Source organism: Ambystoma mexicanum, chromosome 1q (assembly GCF_040938575.1).
Source record: "Ambystoma mexicanum isolate Mex_15411 chromosome 1q, UKY_AmexF1_1, whole genome shotgun sequence".
NCBI classification, from domain to species: domain Eukaryota; kingdom Metazoa; phylum Chordata; class Amphibia; order Caudata; family Ambystomatidae; genus Ambystoma; species Ambystoma mexicanum.
This window is the reverse complement of record NC_090922.1, coordinates 1,296,403,909-1,296,421,984: the sequence shown is the minus strand read 5'-3', so window position 1 is coordinate 1,296,421,984 and position 18,076 is coordinate 1,296,403,909. Positions and strand designations below refer to the sequence as shown.

Here is an 18,076-nt window from a genome sequence, read left to right as displayed (position 1 = left end):
GTCTTTATCCAAGGTAGTTGCTTTAGCCCGTTATGCTTTCATGGTGTATCGAAGAACAGTTATCCTGTATCTGGCCCTGATCCTAAAGCAGCCGCAAGACATGTAAAAAGCTGGGAAGACTTATTAGCGGCAGATGGAAAATGTAACAAGGCACTAGCATTGTGTTGGGAGCTTATTGAAAGCTTATTCTTGAAGGAGTTTTACATCACAGTCTAATGCACAAATGCAGGAATGTTGCAAATAGAAGCAAACAGTGCACAAATAAACTGATGGTGATGTCTAGGCCTTGCCTCCAATAGGCTGACATACGTCAGCCTGTAGTAGGAGCAGCATGGAGGGAAACCAAAGAACTTCCACAGAGCAGACATGGTAAAAAGTGTGCAGGGGGCAGGGACACGCAGCCTGTGTATAATGCGGGGGGAAGCAGGGGGTCATACCCTAAAAATGACTGTTGAGGGAGTGGAAATGCAAAAGACCAAGCTTGCGGGAGTGGCCTTTGTGGCTGCCGCCTGCAAAGTCTGTCGTTTGTATGCAGCGTTTAGACCACGGACCAAATAAACCTAGTTACTACAATAAAAAAACAGGTTACATCTCAGAAGATTGAAAGTGATGTACAACCTCCCTTCTAAATTCTGCAAATATTTGTTTTTCTGGAATCTATGTGATCACTGCAGTGCCGGTAATTGCGCCGATGAAAATGTCGATGCCAATTACAGCGTGGCAGTGATCTAATAGATCACTTTAGCCACCTCTCCCACCCCGCATACCCCTTCCCGACCCCCCACCCCACTTACCTTCATGGCGGCACACTTCTGTGTGAGCTGCTGACTCCACGCTATCCCTGCTGCGTCAGTTCCTCCCACTGCGTGGGTCGGAGCTGACGCTGCAGGCACTTTAAAAATATATTATATATTTTCTTGTCCTCTGCTTACCAAAATGGTAAGCAGGGGGACTCTCCCACAACCCCTGACTCCCGTTACTGCCCCCAAGGATTGTGAGGGACACACCTGCAACTCCCACTCATCTTGGGGGCAGTAATGGGAGTCAGTATTTTGTGCGCCCCCAAAGTCGCAGTGACTGCGGGGGTGCACAAATGAGGGCGACATAATGGTACATTTCCGTTTTTCTGTGAATAATGGTCAATAAACACATAATCCGAACATATTTATTTTGGTGCAGATGACAATACTTATATTTTATACTGGAGAAATTGAAGACAAATGTGGGTAATAATTGTCATAATAATTGAGAACCTGCTTTAGTAAACTTTTCAGATTACATATAAGGCAGGCACGAGGGAAGCATCAACATGACTTTTACAAAGAAACAAGGCTGTACCTGTGCTCGGGTGCAGTAGGCCTGCCAGTTGAGTTCTGGATCTTTTAAAATGTCCAGTGCCATGTTGCAGATCCCAATTGCCATTTCCTGCTTGCCCAGGAAATGAAAGATTTTTGCCAGCCTGTTTAGGATAAGAGGATCGTCCTTTGCTACTTCAATAGCCTGTTTCTCAAAAGTAAGCAAGGAAAAAAAGAACAAATTACAGGTTATTGTGTCTCTGCCAACAACAACAAAATCAAATATACAAAGGAGACTGAGCTAGACTTTAATTTCTGCTTACTTTGTGGGATTTGACATGACATGTAATGAAAAACCCAGCTGTCCTGTCTGCCATCATTGCGCTGATAAGTGACTCTGTGACCCAGAGAGAGGTCATTCCCTTCCATTGAGCCAATTCGGAGTGATTTACAGAAATCAAGTGCTTTCAAATTTATTTGCTGAAATGCCATGTTTCTAGGTATTTTGAGTTGTTAAAAATCCAATTATCTACCCATCCATCTTTCTTTCTCACTTGTTCTATAGGTGTAGATCTTTCTGAATTGTACTTGAACATGTTTGTTCTTTTAGAGCACTGTTATGAACATGGTGGTAACAAAATAAATGTGGTGTTTCAAGCACTGTCACATAGAACAGATGCAGGGCTATATCTCGGGTAAGGTTGCTCCGCCAAATCTTTAATAGGAGCACTGCAGGGTGAACAAAGACAAGAATGACATACAATCCTTATTAAATGCAAGACTGTGTTACCCCTTCCCATTATCAACAGTTCTTTAATAGCTTTTCAGGACATTGACTTCAGTGGAACATTTGGAAATGTTCACGACTGCACTTAGGAGGATTTCAGTTTCCCCAATTAACACAATAGTTGCCTCTGTAGAGACAGGCAAACTAAGACATCCAAGGTCCTCTTTCAGTCTTCAAGAGATAATCAATGTAGACCCCCCTGTATACTAGACATTGGGCAGACCCCCCTGTCTACGAGACATTGAGAACTGGGTATCCAAAAGAATGTAGGAGAAACCAGTTACAATATGTAATTAAATTAACTTAATTTACGTATAAGGACTGGGCAATTGACTTAGCCCTATCTAAAGAGAATTTGAACACAAGTAACTTAGTACCTATGTCATTTTGTCATTGAATGAGTTCGTTTATACCATTTTGGGCTCTAGCTTTTCTGTGACACACCTAATTCCGTTTCGGGTAGGGAAGAAGAGTGTTCTACCGAGACTTGAGGCAGGCCCATTCTTTTCTCTCCCCCTTTTTCTTGTTTCCTTTTTTTCCCCCACCCCTTCCTTTCCTTGAATCTGTTGTCCAAGATTCTGTCCCTTGGTACTAGGCAAATTTGTGTTGTTATGTCTTATGGTTTTTTTGATAAAATGCTGCTTCTGCCATTTTAAGCTACTACTATTAGCTTTCTTCAATTATATATTTTCATGGTACGTATAATAAATCCATAATAAAGGCCTAAATCATTGCCTTTGTTAAGATTTTTGATTACAGTACAAATTACATAATACTGTTGTGTTCTATAGTGTCCCACCAGAATCTCATCAAGCGGGATAGCAGGGGTAGATAGATAGTTAAATTAGCAGATTCGTTCAAACAAATAGATATTCCAGTGGTGAATCTTTATGTTTTGCATAGATAATTTGCCCCAGCCACCAATGATAGTAGGGGATATCCTTATATACGACTACCTCAACTCAAATAAAATTAAGCCTTTAGTGCTTTTAGCAAACTGTGTGTGAAGCGCCTTTATCAGTGTAGTTGAATCTACATTTTGGCAACAAAAGCATATTTTGGAATCATTTTGCGACGCCAACAGAGTATAAACTATGTGAGTAAATACTTTGATGGTTGCAAAGTTTCTTCTGTCCGTTCAGTCTTCAGCCACACATTTCAAAACTGATTCCTTTCTTCAGCACCATCAGGACTAATACTGAACATAGAGGCCTAGTCGTTCTTGAACCAATATGCTCTTGGGAGTTATATTTAGATTAACCTACAATCACATATCCCATATACATTCTTTAAGCAGTTTGCATATATTTGCACGTTTTTAATTGACTGGGTTCACATGGGATATTTTTATAACTTGGGGTGCACAGAAAGTACAAAACGGTGTAATATTTTAATTTTTGAATACCTTTTCTTTTACAATTACCACCATACTAATAACATGCAGAGTGTTTTAAGTCAACAGTTGGAACATGTAAATATTACTTTTCAGCCCAATGTAACAGAATTACATTTTACATTGAATCACTTACTTTTTAGAAAAGGGGTTTAAACTGTCATATGTTTAAACTCCCACATAACATTTCAGAATTTAGTGATACACATTAATTGTATGGTTTCATCAAATTACTTCAAAAAGTTAAATGAAATGTACCTTGCCAAAGCAGTCCAGGGGATCTGTTCCAGAATAGCCACAGTCATGGATACCCATCGGAGTTGTCGAGAAAGTGTCCTTTCGCTCAAGCATGATCCCGACATAACACCAGGCTAGAGCTAAACGGAAAATACAAGTAACAGAGGATTGCCATGAATGAACATCTGCTTTTTGTCCAACGAGCTTCCTCTTTTATCTGACATCTGCTTTCGGGATCAATGGCACATTATATGTAAAGGAATCATAGTGTGATTGAGAGTTCTAGTGGACAGGGGAGGTGAGTTTCATTAGAGCGCTTTCAGCCATGAGGGGTTTCATGACGGAATATACATTAAATACATAGTTTATTGAAAAAAAGTGCAAGATAATTTATCATTAAAACTGAGTGTTAATTACCAAAAAGTGAAATAGGTACAAACAAATCCAAAATTATAATAATTAATAAGAAAACAAATGAGAAATTAAAGACAGGATAGACAACCATGGATCACATTTTGGTGTTGAACGGTGGGGTTGGTGGAAAAATCAGGATTCAAAGGATCATGATCACCAGGGAAAATTCCCTTTTAGAGGTTATCTAGTTCTTTCTTTGAGCTCTACAGTTTAGACGCCTCAGGATAGTACTAAGTCGTATGCTAATGTTATTGTTAAAGGATATTTGTACCGTCCATTATCACCACCGGAGTGGCCCTGGCGCTCTGGGAGATCTGAAAAGGAAAGGGGGTGGAGGAAGAGTTAGTGGGAATGAGCGGGATAAGTGCAAGAGAACAGTGATGTGATGTTTGGCAGCTTCAGTTCGGTTAACACCGTTCGGTGAGCTTGGGGCTGCTTTGTGGTCGGTAGCCGTTGTGTGAAGCTATGTGTGGTTTGTTTTGTTGTTGCGGTGCAGTGAGATTTGTGCAGTTTGTTGTGCTTTAGGGTTGTGGTTGTGTTTGGTTAGAGTTTAAGAGGTGTATGCAGAGGGGTGAAATTGGTAGTGGTCTGGTTATTTGCCTCGCTATCTAGAAGTGATATGTGCTAAATTTCCACATTCTTTCTAGATGAGGTGCGTGAATATCTCTGCATTTCTATCTAGATTCAGCATGGCTAATATTCACAAACAATCCTGTCTATATACGACGCACAACAATATTCACAATTATATCCAAATGTGGCACTGGCCCACCTTCAAAATCCTGTCTAGATGCGAAGCAAGCTAGCATTCACAATTCTACAAAAAAATGTGGCAATAGGTAATATTCGCAATGTAGTCGAGATGTGGCAATGGCTAACATTTGCAATTCTATCTAGATGTGGCACTGGCCGACATTCACAATCCTGTCTAGATGTGACAGAGGCCAATGTTCACAATTCTAACCAAATGTGGCACTTGCTATCGTTCACAATTCTGTCTAGATCTGCTGCAAGCTAATGTTCACAGTTCTATCTAAGTGTGGTACTTGCTATCATTCACAATTCTGTCTGGGTCTGGTGCAGGCTAATGTCACAAAAGTGTGGCAGCTGCCAACATTCACAACTCTATCCAAGTGTGGCACTTGCCAACATTCACAATGCTATCTAGATGCAAATCAGGCTAATGTTCACATTTCTATGCTATCATTCACAGTTTTGTCTTGGTGCAGCACGAGCTAATGTTCACAATTCTATCTAAATGTGGTACTTGTTAACATTTACAATCCTATCCAGATGCGACACAGGCTAATGTTCACAATGCTATCTAAACGTGGTACTTGCTAACATTCACATTTCTAAGTGTGGTACTTGCTATCATTCACAATTCTGTCTGGGTCTGGTGCAGGCTAATGTTCACAATTCTATCTAAGTGTGGCAGTTGCCAACATTCACAACTCTATCCAAGTGTGGCACTTGCCAACATTCACAATCCTATCTAGCGACGCAGGCTAATGTTCACAAATCTAACTTAATGTGTCTGTAGCCTTTTACCTTGACTATGCATGTATGTTAAATTACAACTGTCAGACCTGACAATGAAACAGTCTGTGCTTTACTGTCCCACTCTGAGTAACATATGCTCTAGACCATTTCCACACCAAACCTGGTACCATGACAGTGTTGTTTTCCACACAGGTTACCAAACCTCCTTCTTGCACCATACTTGTGGGCTCGGTGGGTGTAGGGAAAAACAGTATAAATGCTTGCTGCATTATTTTGTCGCATCTGCCAACACTCTTGGTGTCTCTGGTTGTCTGGATATTCTATAGCCAGAAGCAGCCTAAAGGCTGCTTCTGGCTATAGAGTATCCAGACAACCACAAAATCTCTACACACATGCAGGAACACTATGGTTGAAACTGCACACCTGGGGATTCTTCTGTGAGTGAAATCCTTTAGCAATCAATATACACCCCTTCAAAACACCCCTGAGATTCTGATCAAAGCTTTTATTTTATTTATTTATTTGCATTTTTAAAGCGCTCACACAGCCCAGCGGCATCGAGGCGCTGTTAGAGGAATATGTCTCTTCGTTGTGTATTTATAACGTGCTTAATACCCAGACGTTTCTAAGCGAGGACCCAGGGATCGAACCTGTGTTGCTTCGTGCCGTCTTGTTTCCAAGGAGAGCACGTTGCCACTGAGCTATCCTCCCGAGACACTGCAGTCCCATAATCCACCTTTTAGCTCTCTCTTCTTTTCTGCCGACTCAGCTGTTCTCCTCTCTACTTCGCTCACTGTTTCAGCTTTTCTCTTCACCCGCAACATCCTCACAAAAACACCTTGAAGCTTCCCAACTTCATGACTTGTCCCTGACTGTTACACCACTGCGCCTCGGTTAGGTGGTAAGCTCCTCCACTATCTTCATTGCTGTACTCTCCTCATTCTGCTTTCTTTAGCCTTTTTGGCCTCTCATTTTCCTTAGCAGCACCCATCCCAATGCCGTCTTTATTTCACCTCACCTCTTCCACCCCTCCTCCCACTCTATGGTTCTTCTGCCTCCTCTATCTATAAACTCTCTCTCTCTCCCTCTGCTATTTCCTTCTCCTGTTTGTGACCCCTTTCACTTCCCCTCACCTCAGTTTCAAATGCCCCCAAATATTTACTATAGCACCTCTCCCTTCTTCCTTTCCGTGCTCTCAGCTCTCAATACCCCCTTCCACAGAGCCCTCCTTTGTCCTCACCGTATTCCAGTCTGAGCTCTTTTCCCTCTTCAAATGAACTCACCTTTTACGTCACCCTACTTTGTCAGTGACCTACTCCTAACCCCCTTACACAGCTCAACTTGCAGTCTCACTTAATTCCTCTCTGGTTGGTCCCCCGTATCTGGGCCCCCTCAATCCCCCTCATTATTTACCATCTTGCTGCACTCACCAGTGGCACCTGTGTCTCACCCTGTATCCTTATCATGGTTCTCCTTCCTCTCATCCTTTTCCCTTCCACTCCCTCCCCCCTCCTCTACCTGTCTGATATATGCTTCCACCTGCCAAAATCCATCTCCCTTACCTACCCACTTTTTCTCTACACACCCTTACTGACCCTGCTCCACCATATCTTCATCTATGCACTCTTAAATGCTTTCACTGAGGAACTGCACCTCTGAATTTGTGTTGGGGGGGCTCCTGAACCTCCACGCACATTCAGACAGTGGTGGTTGGTGACATGGTAGCGTTCCAGCTCCTGTGCGCATTTGCTTGAACTAGGAATTACTCTTTGATTTCAGGTTCCTGTTCGTTTGGCATGGGAACCGGTGAGCTTCCATGTTTCTTGAGAGGCAGTCACACAGCAAGGAGCATTGTCCGGACTGGGGTTAAAGGTAAGAAATATCTGTATTATGTATACGTGAATAAGTGAATGTATGTCATGAGCCACCAACCTTGGCCACTATGGGCTTCCTGGTGCCTGTCGCCTCAATAACTAAGTTATGCTGTGCCCTCCAACATGGTTCCATTTGCTGTGACACATTCAGACTACTATTGCTAGTCTAGTTTCACTTAGCGCCCATCTTGGAGTTCTCTGCACTTCCGGGTATCACATAGATATATTGGTGTTGGAGACCACTGCATTGCGTCTGCACACTATGTACGTGATTGCCTAGATTAGCGCTCCCTTACCTTACTAGTTACTCACTTAGCTCTTTTACTGGTTTCCTTGCCGCTGCCTTATGTCGCAGTACTTTCCTTCTTGCTGCTTGCTTCTAATCTTCCCTACTGGCTAATTGCGGCTTCTCTGCTTCTACTACATTTGGTATTGCTATTACTCATACCTATAGCCTTGACTACTACTATTTCTCTATATTGCGCCTAACAAGTACTTTGCTATTATACGTACCAGAACTCCTGGCTGCAAAGTGCCCGCATCTTGATTTTCTGCTACAACAGGATACAGAGTGATTCCACCATTTTTGTATACGTTTTTCCCTGTGTTCATCAGTGTGTCGGAGAAACATCCAGATTACAAATACTTCAATCAAATAGAACCTTTGCAGGTTTATTTCCCTTTGTAAAGGGTTTTACCTGCTCCTTAAACAGGCAGTTCCTCTGGGGGTTATTATGCCAGTTTTCTTCATTTAACTGGCAGACTGGCTTCAGGAGAAGCACACTCTTATCTCGGGGATGCCAAGACCAAAAGGACCAATCTGAGGAAGCCCTCTGCATCAACCTCGATGCGCAGGAAATCTCATGTGAGCACACAACCTGACAGATTGAGAAGCCTAGAAATAATTCAAACAATGGATACAATGCAAGAATGAATGCAAGTTATGCAGGAACTAAACTTTGGGTACTTTGGGTAAACAGACGAACGATGGAGTAGTCTCAATGACTCACCTTAATATTTGAAACTTGTTATTATATACAAAACAGCATTACAAAAGGCATAAGTTAGCCACCTAACTTCATATTTGATTCCCTCTTACCTACCCTCTTGATGTCGGCTGTTGACTGCTGTTAACTACCTTGCTCCTGTCACTTAACCCACTTTGTTCCATCTCTCCAGCAAGCTAGCATGGCAAGTCATCCTCCCCTGCTCTCATCTCCCTCAGACTTTGCCTGCCTTACTGAATGCTGTGAATGTGCTAACCCTTTACCTGTCTTACTGAATGCTATGAACATTTCAACCTTTCTCTCTAATCTACAATGTCTGGTACCATTCTCTCTACAGATCAGCTATCACTGAATGTCCATTTAGTTAATAAACTTGTAGCCAATGTCCATGGCTTACTGGAAGATTGAGATTGTCTTCTTGTCACTAGTTGAGACATGGTTTTCAGACAGCTAGAGCAATCTTTTTGCAGACAGTTATACAAATCTGGCCTACAAAAGAGTGATGTCCCCTGGTCTCCACTTCCTTCATCCCTACAATGGGGATTCGCACTACGACCACCCTCTTCATTTGAATGGCCAGTATTCCAAGGTCTGGTTAATCTGAACACTTGTCTTTATTTTGTCACCTGTTACAGAGACCTCTAGATGACACCACTGTCTACCGACCTCCACTATTTATCATTTCAGATACGAGTCTGGTCTTGAGGAACCTTAATATTTGGTTGCATTGTACTTCTGACAAACAATACATAGCTTTCCATAAAATCTGTGAATTGCCATTAAGAGATCTAGCCTTCTAACACTAGTCACTCCAGAGGACACACCATGGATGCTATTCTAATGTCTCACCATGACCACCTGTCTAATATTGCCTCTAGCTCTGTACCCTAGTCAGATCATAATTTGGCAGAAAAGAGGCTGCTGGAGACAAGCGAGGAAGAACCAGCTGGAAATATAAGAGGAAGACATTGGAAGGTGGCAGAAGGAAGACATTAGCAGGTTTTAGAAGGAGGACATCAGGAAGCGACAGTATAAAGACACCAAGACGTGACAGGAGGAATACAGGAGGAGGTTTGGAACCAAGACTAGGACAAAGGGCTAGGAAGGCGATAGCAACAAAATGTTATGCACCGGCAGCACGCATCACAGACACTGCCATGCTGGCACCATCAGCATTTGCTGCAGACTCGGCTATGCTGGTGCTTCCCGAGGCGACTCAGGCAGCGCCGCTCACTGCAGAACTTCATTTGCCGACTTCCCTGCGTAACACAGCATGTTGACGTGAAACCTTGCTGTCACTTGAAGCTTGTATTAACTGCCGATTCTTGTACTCTTCTGTCTTTGGCTGATTTTTTTCCTTTTACGGAATTCCTTGTTCTGTCGAACTGACTTCCTGGGTTCCTACCCTGGTTCGATTATTGTTGATTGTTTACTCCTACTGTACCCGGTTCACCACAAACTGCTTTTTTGGGAGGAAACTAAATAATTCCTGCCAGAACCGAGGATTTCGGGAATAGCACTTTGGATTCTGGTGCTCGCCTTACCATCTACCCTTCTGGATAACCTGAAGAACCTTCTCTTTTGCTGCCCAGGAGCTGCAGATTTGTTTTTCCTTTAGGTGTCCTTGTTCCATCGGGACAGCTCCACTCAAACTTTGCTCTGGACTTGTTGCAGCAGTTGTTTCGTGTTTAATGCTCAGTCGTGTCCTCTGATCTATGGACTTCTGGTATTCTGCTGGCTGCTGGCTCCTTTTCTTGTTTCTAAAGACAGGTCCTCTGGTAAGAAAACCTTGTATATGGTTTTTTGCGGCTGTTCCTGCTTGGGGTTTGGGAGAGAGGGAATGTTATTACCGGAATACCTTTCGATTATTGTTTTTCAGTTAATTTATTCCGATTAAGGGTAATTGTTTTGCTTAGAGCCCGGTTCCAGCTATCTCTGCCTTTTCACGGAATCCCTTAGTTCTTGAATGTTTCTGTATTCAGCTCAGACTGGGGTGTTCAGGGGAAAGCTTACTGTGTTTGTGGCTTCCCTGGGTGGAAGCGCTACACAAAAGCAGGAAGAACCAGTGTGCAAGCTTAGCACGGCTCCGGGAGTAGGAGTGGCACCATATTAAGAAGGACTAAAACCCAAGGTGGGAAGAGGAAGATACTTGTGGCATGGCAGTGAGTAGGATCAAAACCAGTAGATGAATAGTAAGGTTGCACAGAGGAGAGAAATAAGGACACTATGAGAGGGGAGTGATAAGGCATTATAAGTTCCTTTGTGGAAACTGGGACAGGCAAACCCATTTGGCTCTTTTGTAAAGTGAAAGAGAAACTTCACCTATGCCTGCAACAGTTCATGTCCCACCATTAACTGGTGACAAATCAGAGGACTGTCAGAGGAAGATTTGTAGATCCTGAATGACTGGGAGGTGCCCCAAAATGTTGTTAACCTTATAAAGAGAACTTCAAGAGTGTGAACCTTTTCTTTTCTTGAACTAGGTCTTTGGGCCTGCAAAGGTGTAAACTCTAGACACAGAGAAACCAAGAACCATGTTAGATTCCAATGGAGTAGTGAAGGAGAAACAATACTGACCGATGCAGAACATTAGTTTGTACTTGGGTGTGTTGGAATTGTTCATCATTTCTGATTCAATGGTTTGAAGGACTTTTGGGGAAAAGCACAGAGAGGCAGCCTAAAACGACTTTAGAGGAGGGAGATTTAGGTTGGAATTCTAGCCAAGTCAATTCATTATTTGCTTTTTTCTATACAATGATCATTAAGCATAAGAATAAATCTTATTAAACCCATGCAAAATGCCTATTATAGGACACCTCACTGTTCCCTAACCCCCAGAAGACTTGGGGCTTGTATCAGTAAGACATATGCAATAAGTATCTACTGCCCTCTTTGTGGAAATATTTATAAATCCTGTAATATCCTGGTAAAAGAACTGTGGATGTCTTAGTGCCATAGTTCAGAAAAAACTCAAGCCACCCTCTTAAGATAATGGGCCTCATTACGACCCTGGCGGTAAGCGGAAAATGATGCCGTAAAGGATTACCGGCATCGCTTACCGCTAGGTCCGATTACGATCCGAATAAGTGCAATTAGCGGCACCGTAGTTAACGGTGCTGCTAACAGCACCAAGGGCGCGGGCACGCGACCCCCCATGCCGGAAATAGCGGCATGGCGCAAATTGGGGAACATCACGAGTCAAGCGGACATGCTCTTAACGCCCTTACGAAGGCCGTAAAGTACCTTACTGCCATGGTGCAAATACCACCATCGCGGAACAACCATAAATGGCCATGTGCAGTGTTCCCAGCTGCCACAGGTGTACACAATCAGCACAGGTGGAGGTAATACAGACTCACCAAGTACAAAAAGAGCACACCCCACCCCTTCCCACACCCAGTCACACTCCACAATGATTCCAATAGGACTAGCAATGTTGGGGCTGGAGGACCTGATTGCAATGCAAGTGCTACAACAACAACAACAACAGGCAGCACAGAGGAGACGCAGGAGGAGAAGGAGGGCAAGGCAGGGCCAGCAAGCCCCACCAGCACAGCCAATGCCACCACGGCGGCAGCCCCCAATCCCACGCATCAGAGCCAGTCCATTCAACCTCACCGCTGAGCAGATCCACGCCTTGTACCGTTTGGACCGGGACGCCATCACCACCATCGTGGATACACAATGACATCGTCAGCATGATTGAAACACCCACCGCCACCCCCCCCTACTGAAGGTAGTGTCCGTGCTCCACTTCCTGGCCACAGACACCTACCAGCACACAGTGCTGCACTTGCATGGCATTTCACAACCATTATTCTCAAGTACGCTGATCCAAGTGCTCGATGCCCTCCTCAAGCACACAGACGACAGCATTTCCTTACCACGGTCTGCCCAGGAGATCGCAAACACCAAAGTGGGTTTCCATGCACTAGCTGGCATACCTGGTTGCATTGGTGCCATCGATTACACCCATGTGAAATTGGTGGTCCCACATGCCATTGAGGTAGCGTACCGCAACCGTAAACTATTCCACTCAATCAACATGCAAATGGTATGTGACTCCAACAGGATCATCACACATTGTTGTGCCCGATTCCCCAGATCAACCCATGATTCAATGGTCCTGGGTAACTCCACAATACCACGCTACATGGAGCGACATGCAGGGCCAAGATCCTGGCTACTCGATGAGTCTCATGTCATGGCCATGGAAATGTGAAGTGGGTAGGTGATAGACGTATCAATGTATACTTTACCTGGCTGAAAGGGGGGGGAGATGCATACTTTACCTGGCTGAAAGGGGGGGGGGGTGATGCATACCTTATCTGGCTGTGAGTACCAGAGGCAATGGAGCCAGCTCATACCCTAAAGCAGCCCAAATGTCAACTGACACCTGAACACATAATGCCCGATGTAAGCAGCCCTACCTTGTGAATGAAGGTGTGTCCCAACCATGACACAACCATCTGCAAGTGCACTGTACCGAATCGGACCACATCGACCTCAACGAAATGCACCTACATGCAATGACTTCAGCCAATACACGGCACCAAACACCTTCAACTGAAAGGCCAGTCCCCCATAACTGCACACAAAGGAGGCACATGACGGACAAAAACATCAATACACCACTACACAGACACCGAGGCCCCAAAAAATTGCCTAGCAACATTAGTAGTGCTCAGTGGGGTCATCATGAGGCTGACAGCAATGTTGCCATGATGAGAGCATTGATATCACTGGACACCTGCCAGGTCAACAAAACAAACGCCATGGACTAACACAGTGGATGGGCACTCACAAGGCACTGGACCCCCCTGCATACACTGGTTGATGGCATGCAAAACAGTCCATGAGAGGAATACACATATACTAGTCACATAGTGTGACTCCAATTGTGCATGTAAATGTGGTACAAAGTAAGAGATGAATGCATGCGATGGTGGCACGTCATGATTTGAGATTTGATGTCATGACTGACACATACATTGTTGCCCACATACAGGTGATGCAGGCTATCCCCTGAAGAGGTGGCTCCTTACCCCAGTCCGGAACCCACAGACCCAGCACGAGGAGGACTTCAATCGTGCACATACACGAACCCGTGTGGTGATTGAGCAGACATTTGGCCTATTGAAGGCACGGTTTCGCTGCCTCAGCAGGTCTGGTGCGGCACTCCTGTACCGCCATGAGAAGGTGGAAAAGATCGTCATGGCCTGTGTCATGCTACACAATATGTGCATCCGACGGAATGTGCCCCTGCCCCCTGACGCTGAACTGCAGCCACCTGACGATGAGGATGAGGAAGGTGGGGATGGGGCAGCACCTCAGGGAGGCAGCAATGCACAGGAGAGACGTGACATACGTCAGACTCTGATCAACCAATGTTTCTAGCACACACAGATGGGGGTGTCACATGGAGATGGCAATTGGGGCACTGTGTGTGTCTGGGATATGCACACTGTGGACTGTTCACCAATAGAGCACACATACGCAATGAGCAATGTCCACACATGTGATTTGTGCTCAAGCAAAAACTGTATTGTAAATGTGAATTCAATTAACACACCCACTCCCCCCTCCCCCCTCAACTCCCCAACACACCCACTCCCTCCTCCCCCCTCAACTCTCCAACACACCCACTTCCCCCTCCCCCCTCAACTCCCCAACACGCCTGTGGTGAAGTGCCTAATGTGGGATTGTTCCACTGGGCGGCCTCTATTGGCAGCCCCCTCTGCCGGCCCCCGGGGCACCCCTGCCTGTACTACGCAGGTTCCTGGCCGACCTGCGGACGTGGCTGCTTGGGGCAGAACTGGCAGCGGAGGAGGTACTCGGCTGCTCACAAGGACGCATGTCCCTCATTGTCTGTACAAGCTCCGAGAGCATGTGCCGCGGCAAGTTCGGCACAGATATCCTTGGTGGAGGATTGTATGGCTGCCTTCACAGCCTCGGCACATTTTAGCATTTCCGCACTTGCACCTCCACATTCGGCCACATGCTGAGTCAGGAGTGAGGACAGTTGGTGTTGGCTTGTTAAGATTTGGTCCAGCGACTCTTGGTTTTTTTAGGCATTGGATAATGCCAGTGGCGTGTTCATTGGGCTGCTCCCCTCCTCCACACCTTCCACTGGGCATGGAGTGGCTGGCCAGGAGTCATCAGGGGATTGCCCCTGTGTGTCATCATCATGCAGGCTACATGGGGACAGGTAGGGGGAATAAGGGTGGGCAGTGGGGGGACATTCTACGACATCATCATCATTCCCCACATCACTATCCGAACAAGCTGCAATGGCAGCAGTCTCCCCAATCGTGCTGCTTCCTGCAGACACAGTCCCTTCAGTGGCCACCAGTTGTTGGATGCCTGTTGCTGGTGGTACCGTGCTGCTTGCCTTGGTGCTTATCGGTGCCCTGGCCTGTGTTGTGGCCGTCGATTTTGGCTGTTGTGGGGGTTTGTTTGGTCCAGCAGAGGTGGAGGGTTGGTGTGGTGTCACTTCGGGCCTGGCCTTCTTGGCAGGTGTGGTGCCAGTGTCTTCTTCGCGAAGGTCCGAATGGGAGCCTGTGGTGGAGCAAAGGAGGGAAAGTGTTATTGATGGGTCTGCAGACATTGAGCAGGCATTGTGATGACTGCCATCATTTTGATAACTAGATGGTGCACATTGGAGGCAGTGACATACAGGTTGTCTCCCTTTTGGGTGGGAGAAGCATGCAGGAATGTGGGTGCCTACAGTGAGAGTGTGCATACTGCATGTGTACAGGGTGTAGGTCAATAATGCCTGTAGGCAGTCTTCTGCTGATGTGTCACATTAACCCTATTAGGCAACATTGTGCTTCCCATGAAACTGGACTTCAGAGAGTTTTGCATGGCTTGATTTGAGGCACCTACCTGCGTCACCTGATGTGGGGGCTCCTCTCTCCATTTCTCCGACCCCCTCGATGCTCTCGATGCCAATGGTTGTGGCACATATCTCCTCCCACGGCTGCAATTTTATCAGTGAGTCTGCTCCTCCACCAGTTGCCATGCCCAGGTTTCTGTTGGCAGACAGTATACTCCTTACACGGAGCCGGAGGTCGTCCCACCTTTTCCGGCACTGTCTTGTGGTGCGGGATGTTGTTCCAACTGCACTGACCCGCTTGCGACTAGGTCCCATATGGCCTTCTTCCGTACTATTGCCGGTCTGGTCATTTCTGTAGAGAATACAACGTCTGCGTTTTCCTGTAGGGTTTCCGCCAACATGGTGAGCTCTTCCCTAGTGAAGCACTCCTGCCGCAGCCGATCGCAAATTTTTTTAACAACTTTCGGCATTCTGACGATGGGTGGATGTGGGTAAAGGTTTGTGGCGGGTCTCGGGGTCAGATGTGCAATGGTTGTGGAGGATGGCAATGGACTGTGTTTTTAAAGATTGCCGCCGTGCTCTTTCCCGTTCCGGTGCGATGGCGCAACTTCTGGATCCGCTTCTTTACGGTCACCGCTAATAGCGGTCACCGCTATTTGCGGTGATCGCTAATATCGGTGGGTAGGGTGGCGGTAGTGCATCTTGCACGGCATACGATGCTGGTAGGTGCCGTTTTTGGGACGTTACCGGCATGGCGCAGATTACATTACCGGCATGGCGCAATGCTCGTGCCCGAGAGGTCGTAATGTACCACTTTTAACGGTTTCTGGCCAGCACGGACACGTTAGTTGCGCCATGCCGGTAATGTCCATTAATTACCGCCTGGGTCGTAATGAGGCCCAATATCTTGTTTGACTCGGATTTAGCATTACTTAAATGAAAAAGGCTTGTCTACGGCATAATAACATGTATTGCCCCCTACTTCAAAGCTATTTTGTATCTCCAATTGGAATGTGCAGCTTCTGAACTTCCTGTCAAGTCCCAGCAGACTCCCTCACTTCATTAATTTGTGGAAAAGATTGACTCCATCCACATGTCCAATTCTGGTGTTGTTAAACCTCCTCCCCTTCAATTCCAGACGTCTGAACAGATGCTTCCTTCTCTGCTTATACTCCTGTCTCTCAAGTGGATATTGTGGCTGTTGTCAGAAATATGAGAGCATGTATGTCCCGCTAAAACCATCAAGGATAATTTCCTTATCTTGGAACGCGCGTTAACAGCCTTCCATAGCGCATCCATGGAAACAGGAGAGAATCATCTTGGTTAACTTCATGACCATCAAGCAGGATCAATTACTACCAGACATACTGAATCTGCAATACTCTAGATATAAAATCGTTCCTAATGTTAGTTCATCTAATCAGTCCTTCCATTCTCGTTCTCTTTGACTTGTCAGCAGCGTTTGACACTGTAAATCATGCTACTCTCCCGTTAGCCATCTCAAAGCCTCCTTTACCATCTCTGGTACTGCTTTAAAATGGATCACCTCCTTCCTGTTGCACAGAGAAATACAGCTCAAGTCAGATTCCTTTCTCTCCAAGCCTTTCTCTCTGCAAAATGGTGGTGTCCCCCAAGGATCCATCCTGTCTCCCTACCACTTTAATAACTATTTTAAATCTTTAGCTGACCTTATTATGCCTCACAATATTACATGTGTGGTTAATATGCACAGTTCATTTAGTCTCTGCGGCCCTTCAGCTGCCCATCATCACATTCTTGACTGCCTGCTCTAAATCAAGGACTGTATGATGGATAACTGCCTTTGCCACAATGCCATGAAAAAAGAGATCATACACTTTGGTGCCTCAAACCTGCTGTCTCTTCCTTTTTTGTGTCTTCGTTCTCCTGGGCCCTTTCAACCTGCTGGTCATCAGTAAAGTTGATAGTACTTTTCACTGGGTACAAAATGTGAAATTGACTCTTGGTGAGTAAGACATGGTATGCTGCATAGAAATGAGGTGGCAACCAACTTTCCATGGCTGGCTAGGAGGTTTCAACTTGAATTTTGTACCCCTGCTTTTCAACAATTCTTGCTCCTTTCTTCTTCAGATACATGAAAACCCAAATAAATCACATGTTCAGCTTCATGTGAGGAATTGCCATCTGGCAACGGTGCAGAACCCGAACTTTTTTTATTTTTAGTATATAAAATGAAGCGGGTGATTCCTTCTCCAAAGGGGTAATCTGCTAACCAGGTCCGCTCTGATTCACAGCTCTATGCCAAAACCATAGGCACACTTGTGCCCTGCTGCATCAGTAGCCAGATTCGCAGCACCTACTCTGCTCATGGGCCAGAGCAGGTCTAAAGGTCACAAGATGTCCACTCTACTGCCGCAGTGACAGCAAAGTCACTGAAGCACAGGGACATGTAAGATATGCCCCTTGTACCCAAACTACGATGATAATAAATACGTCATGCTGTGGTAGGGTAATGTCTAAAAATAAGCTATGCCGAGTTTAGGAATAGTACATGGCGATATTTATGATCGTGGCCGCCACATACCAATTGATATTGCACATGTGTCCGCTCCTGTGAGTCAGCTCTGCTGTGAAAAGGAATTTGTATAAGGCTCAGACGGGCCGATACTGCCACCCGGCAGGACAGACACCCAGAGGACCCAGCCTCCTTTTGATTCTCTTTGTGAGGGCTGGTAACCCCCTCCCCAGCAGG

General features: G+C 45.5%; 1 protein-coding gene across 1 annotated transcript in view; it reads right to left on the bottom strand.

Moving 5' to 3' along the window:
• TTC22 (tetratricopeptide repeat domain 22) overlaps positions 1 to 18,076 on the bottom strand; it is a 304,817-nt gene that overhangs the window by 63,082 nt on the left and 223,659 nt on the right. The window contains exons 4-5 of the mRNA XM_069642120.1: positions 3,734 to 3,852; positions 1,339 to 1,500 (exon numbers count right to left, since the gene is read on the bottom strand). Coding sequence (XP_069498221.1) covers positions 1,339 to 1,500; positions 3,734 to 3,852 — 281 coding nt within the window. The remainder of the gene's footprint in view (positions 1 to 1,338; positions 1,501 to 3,733; positions 3,853 to 18,076) is intronic.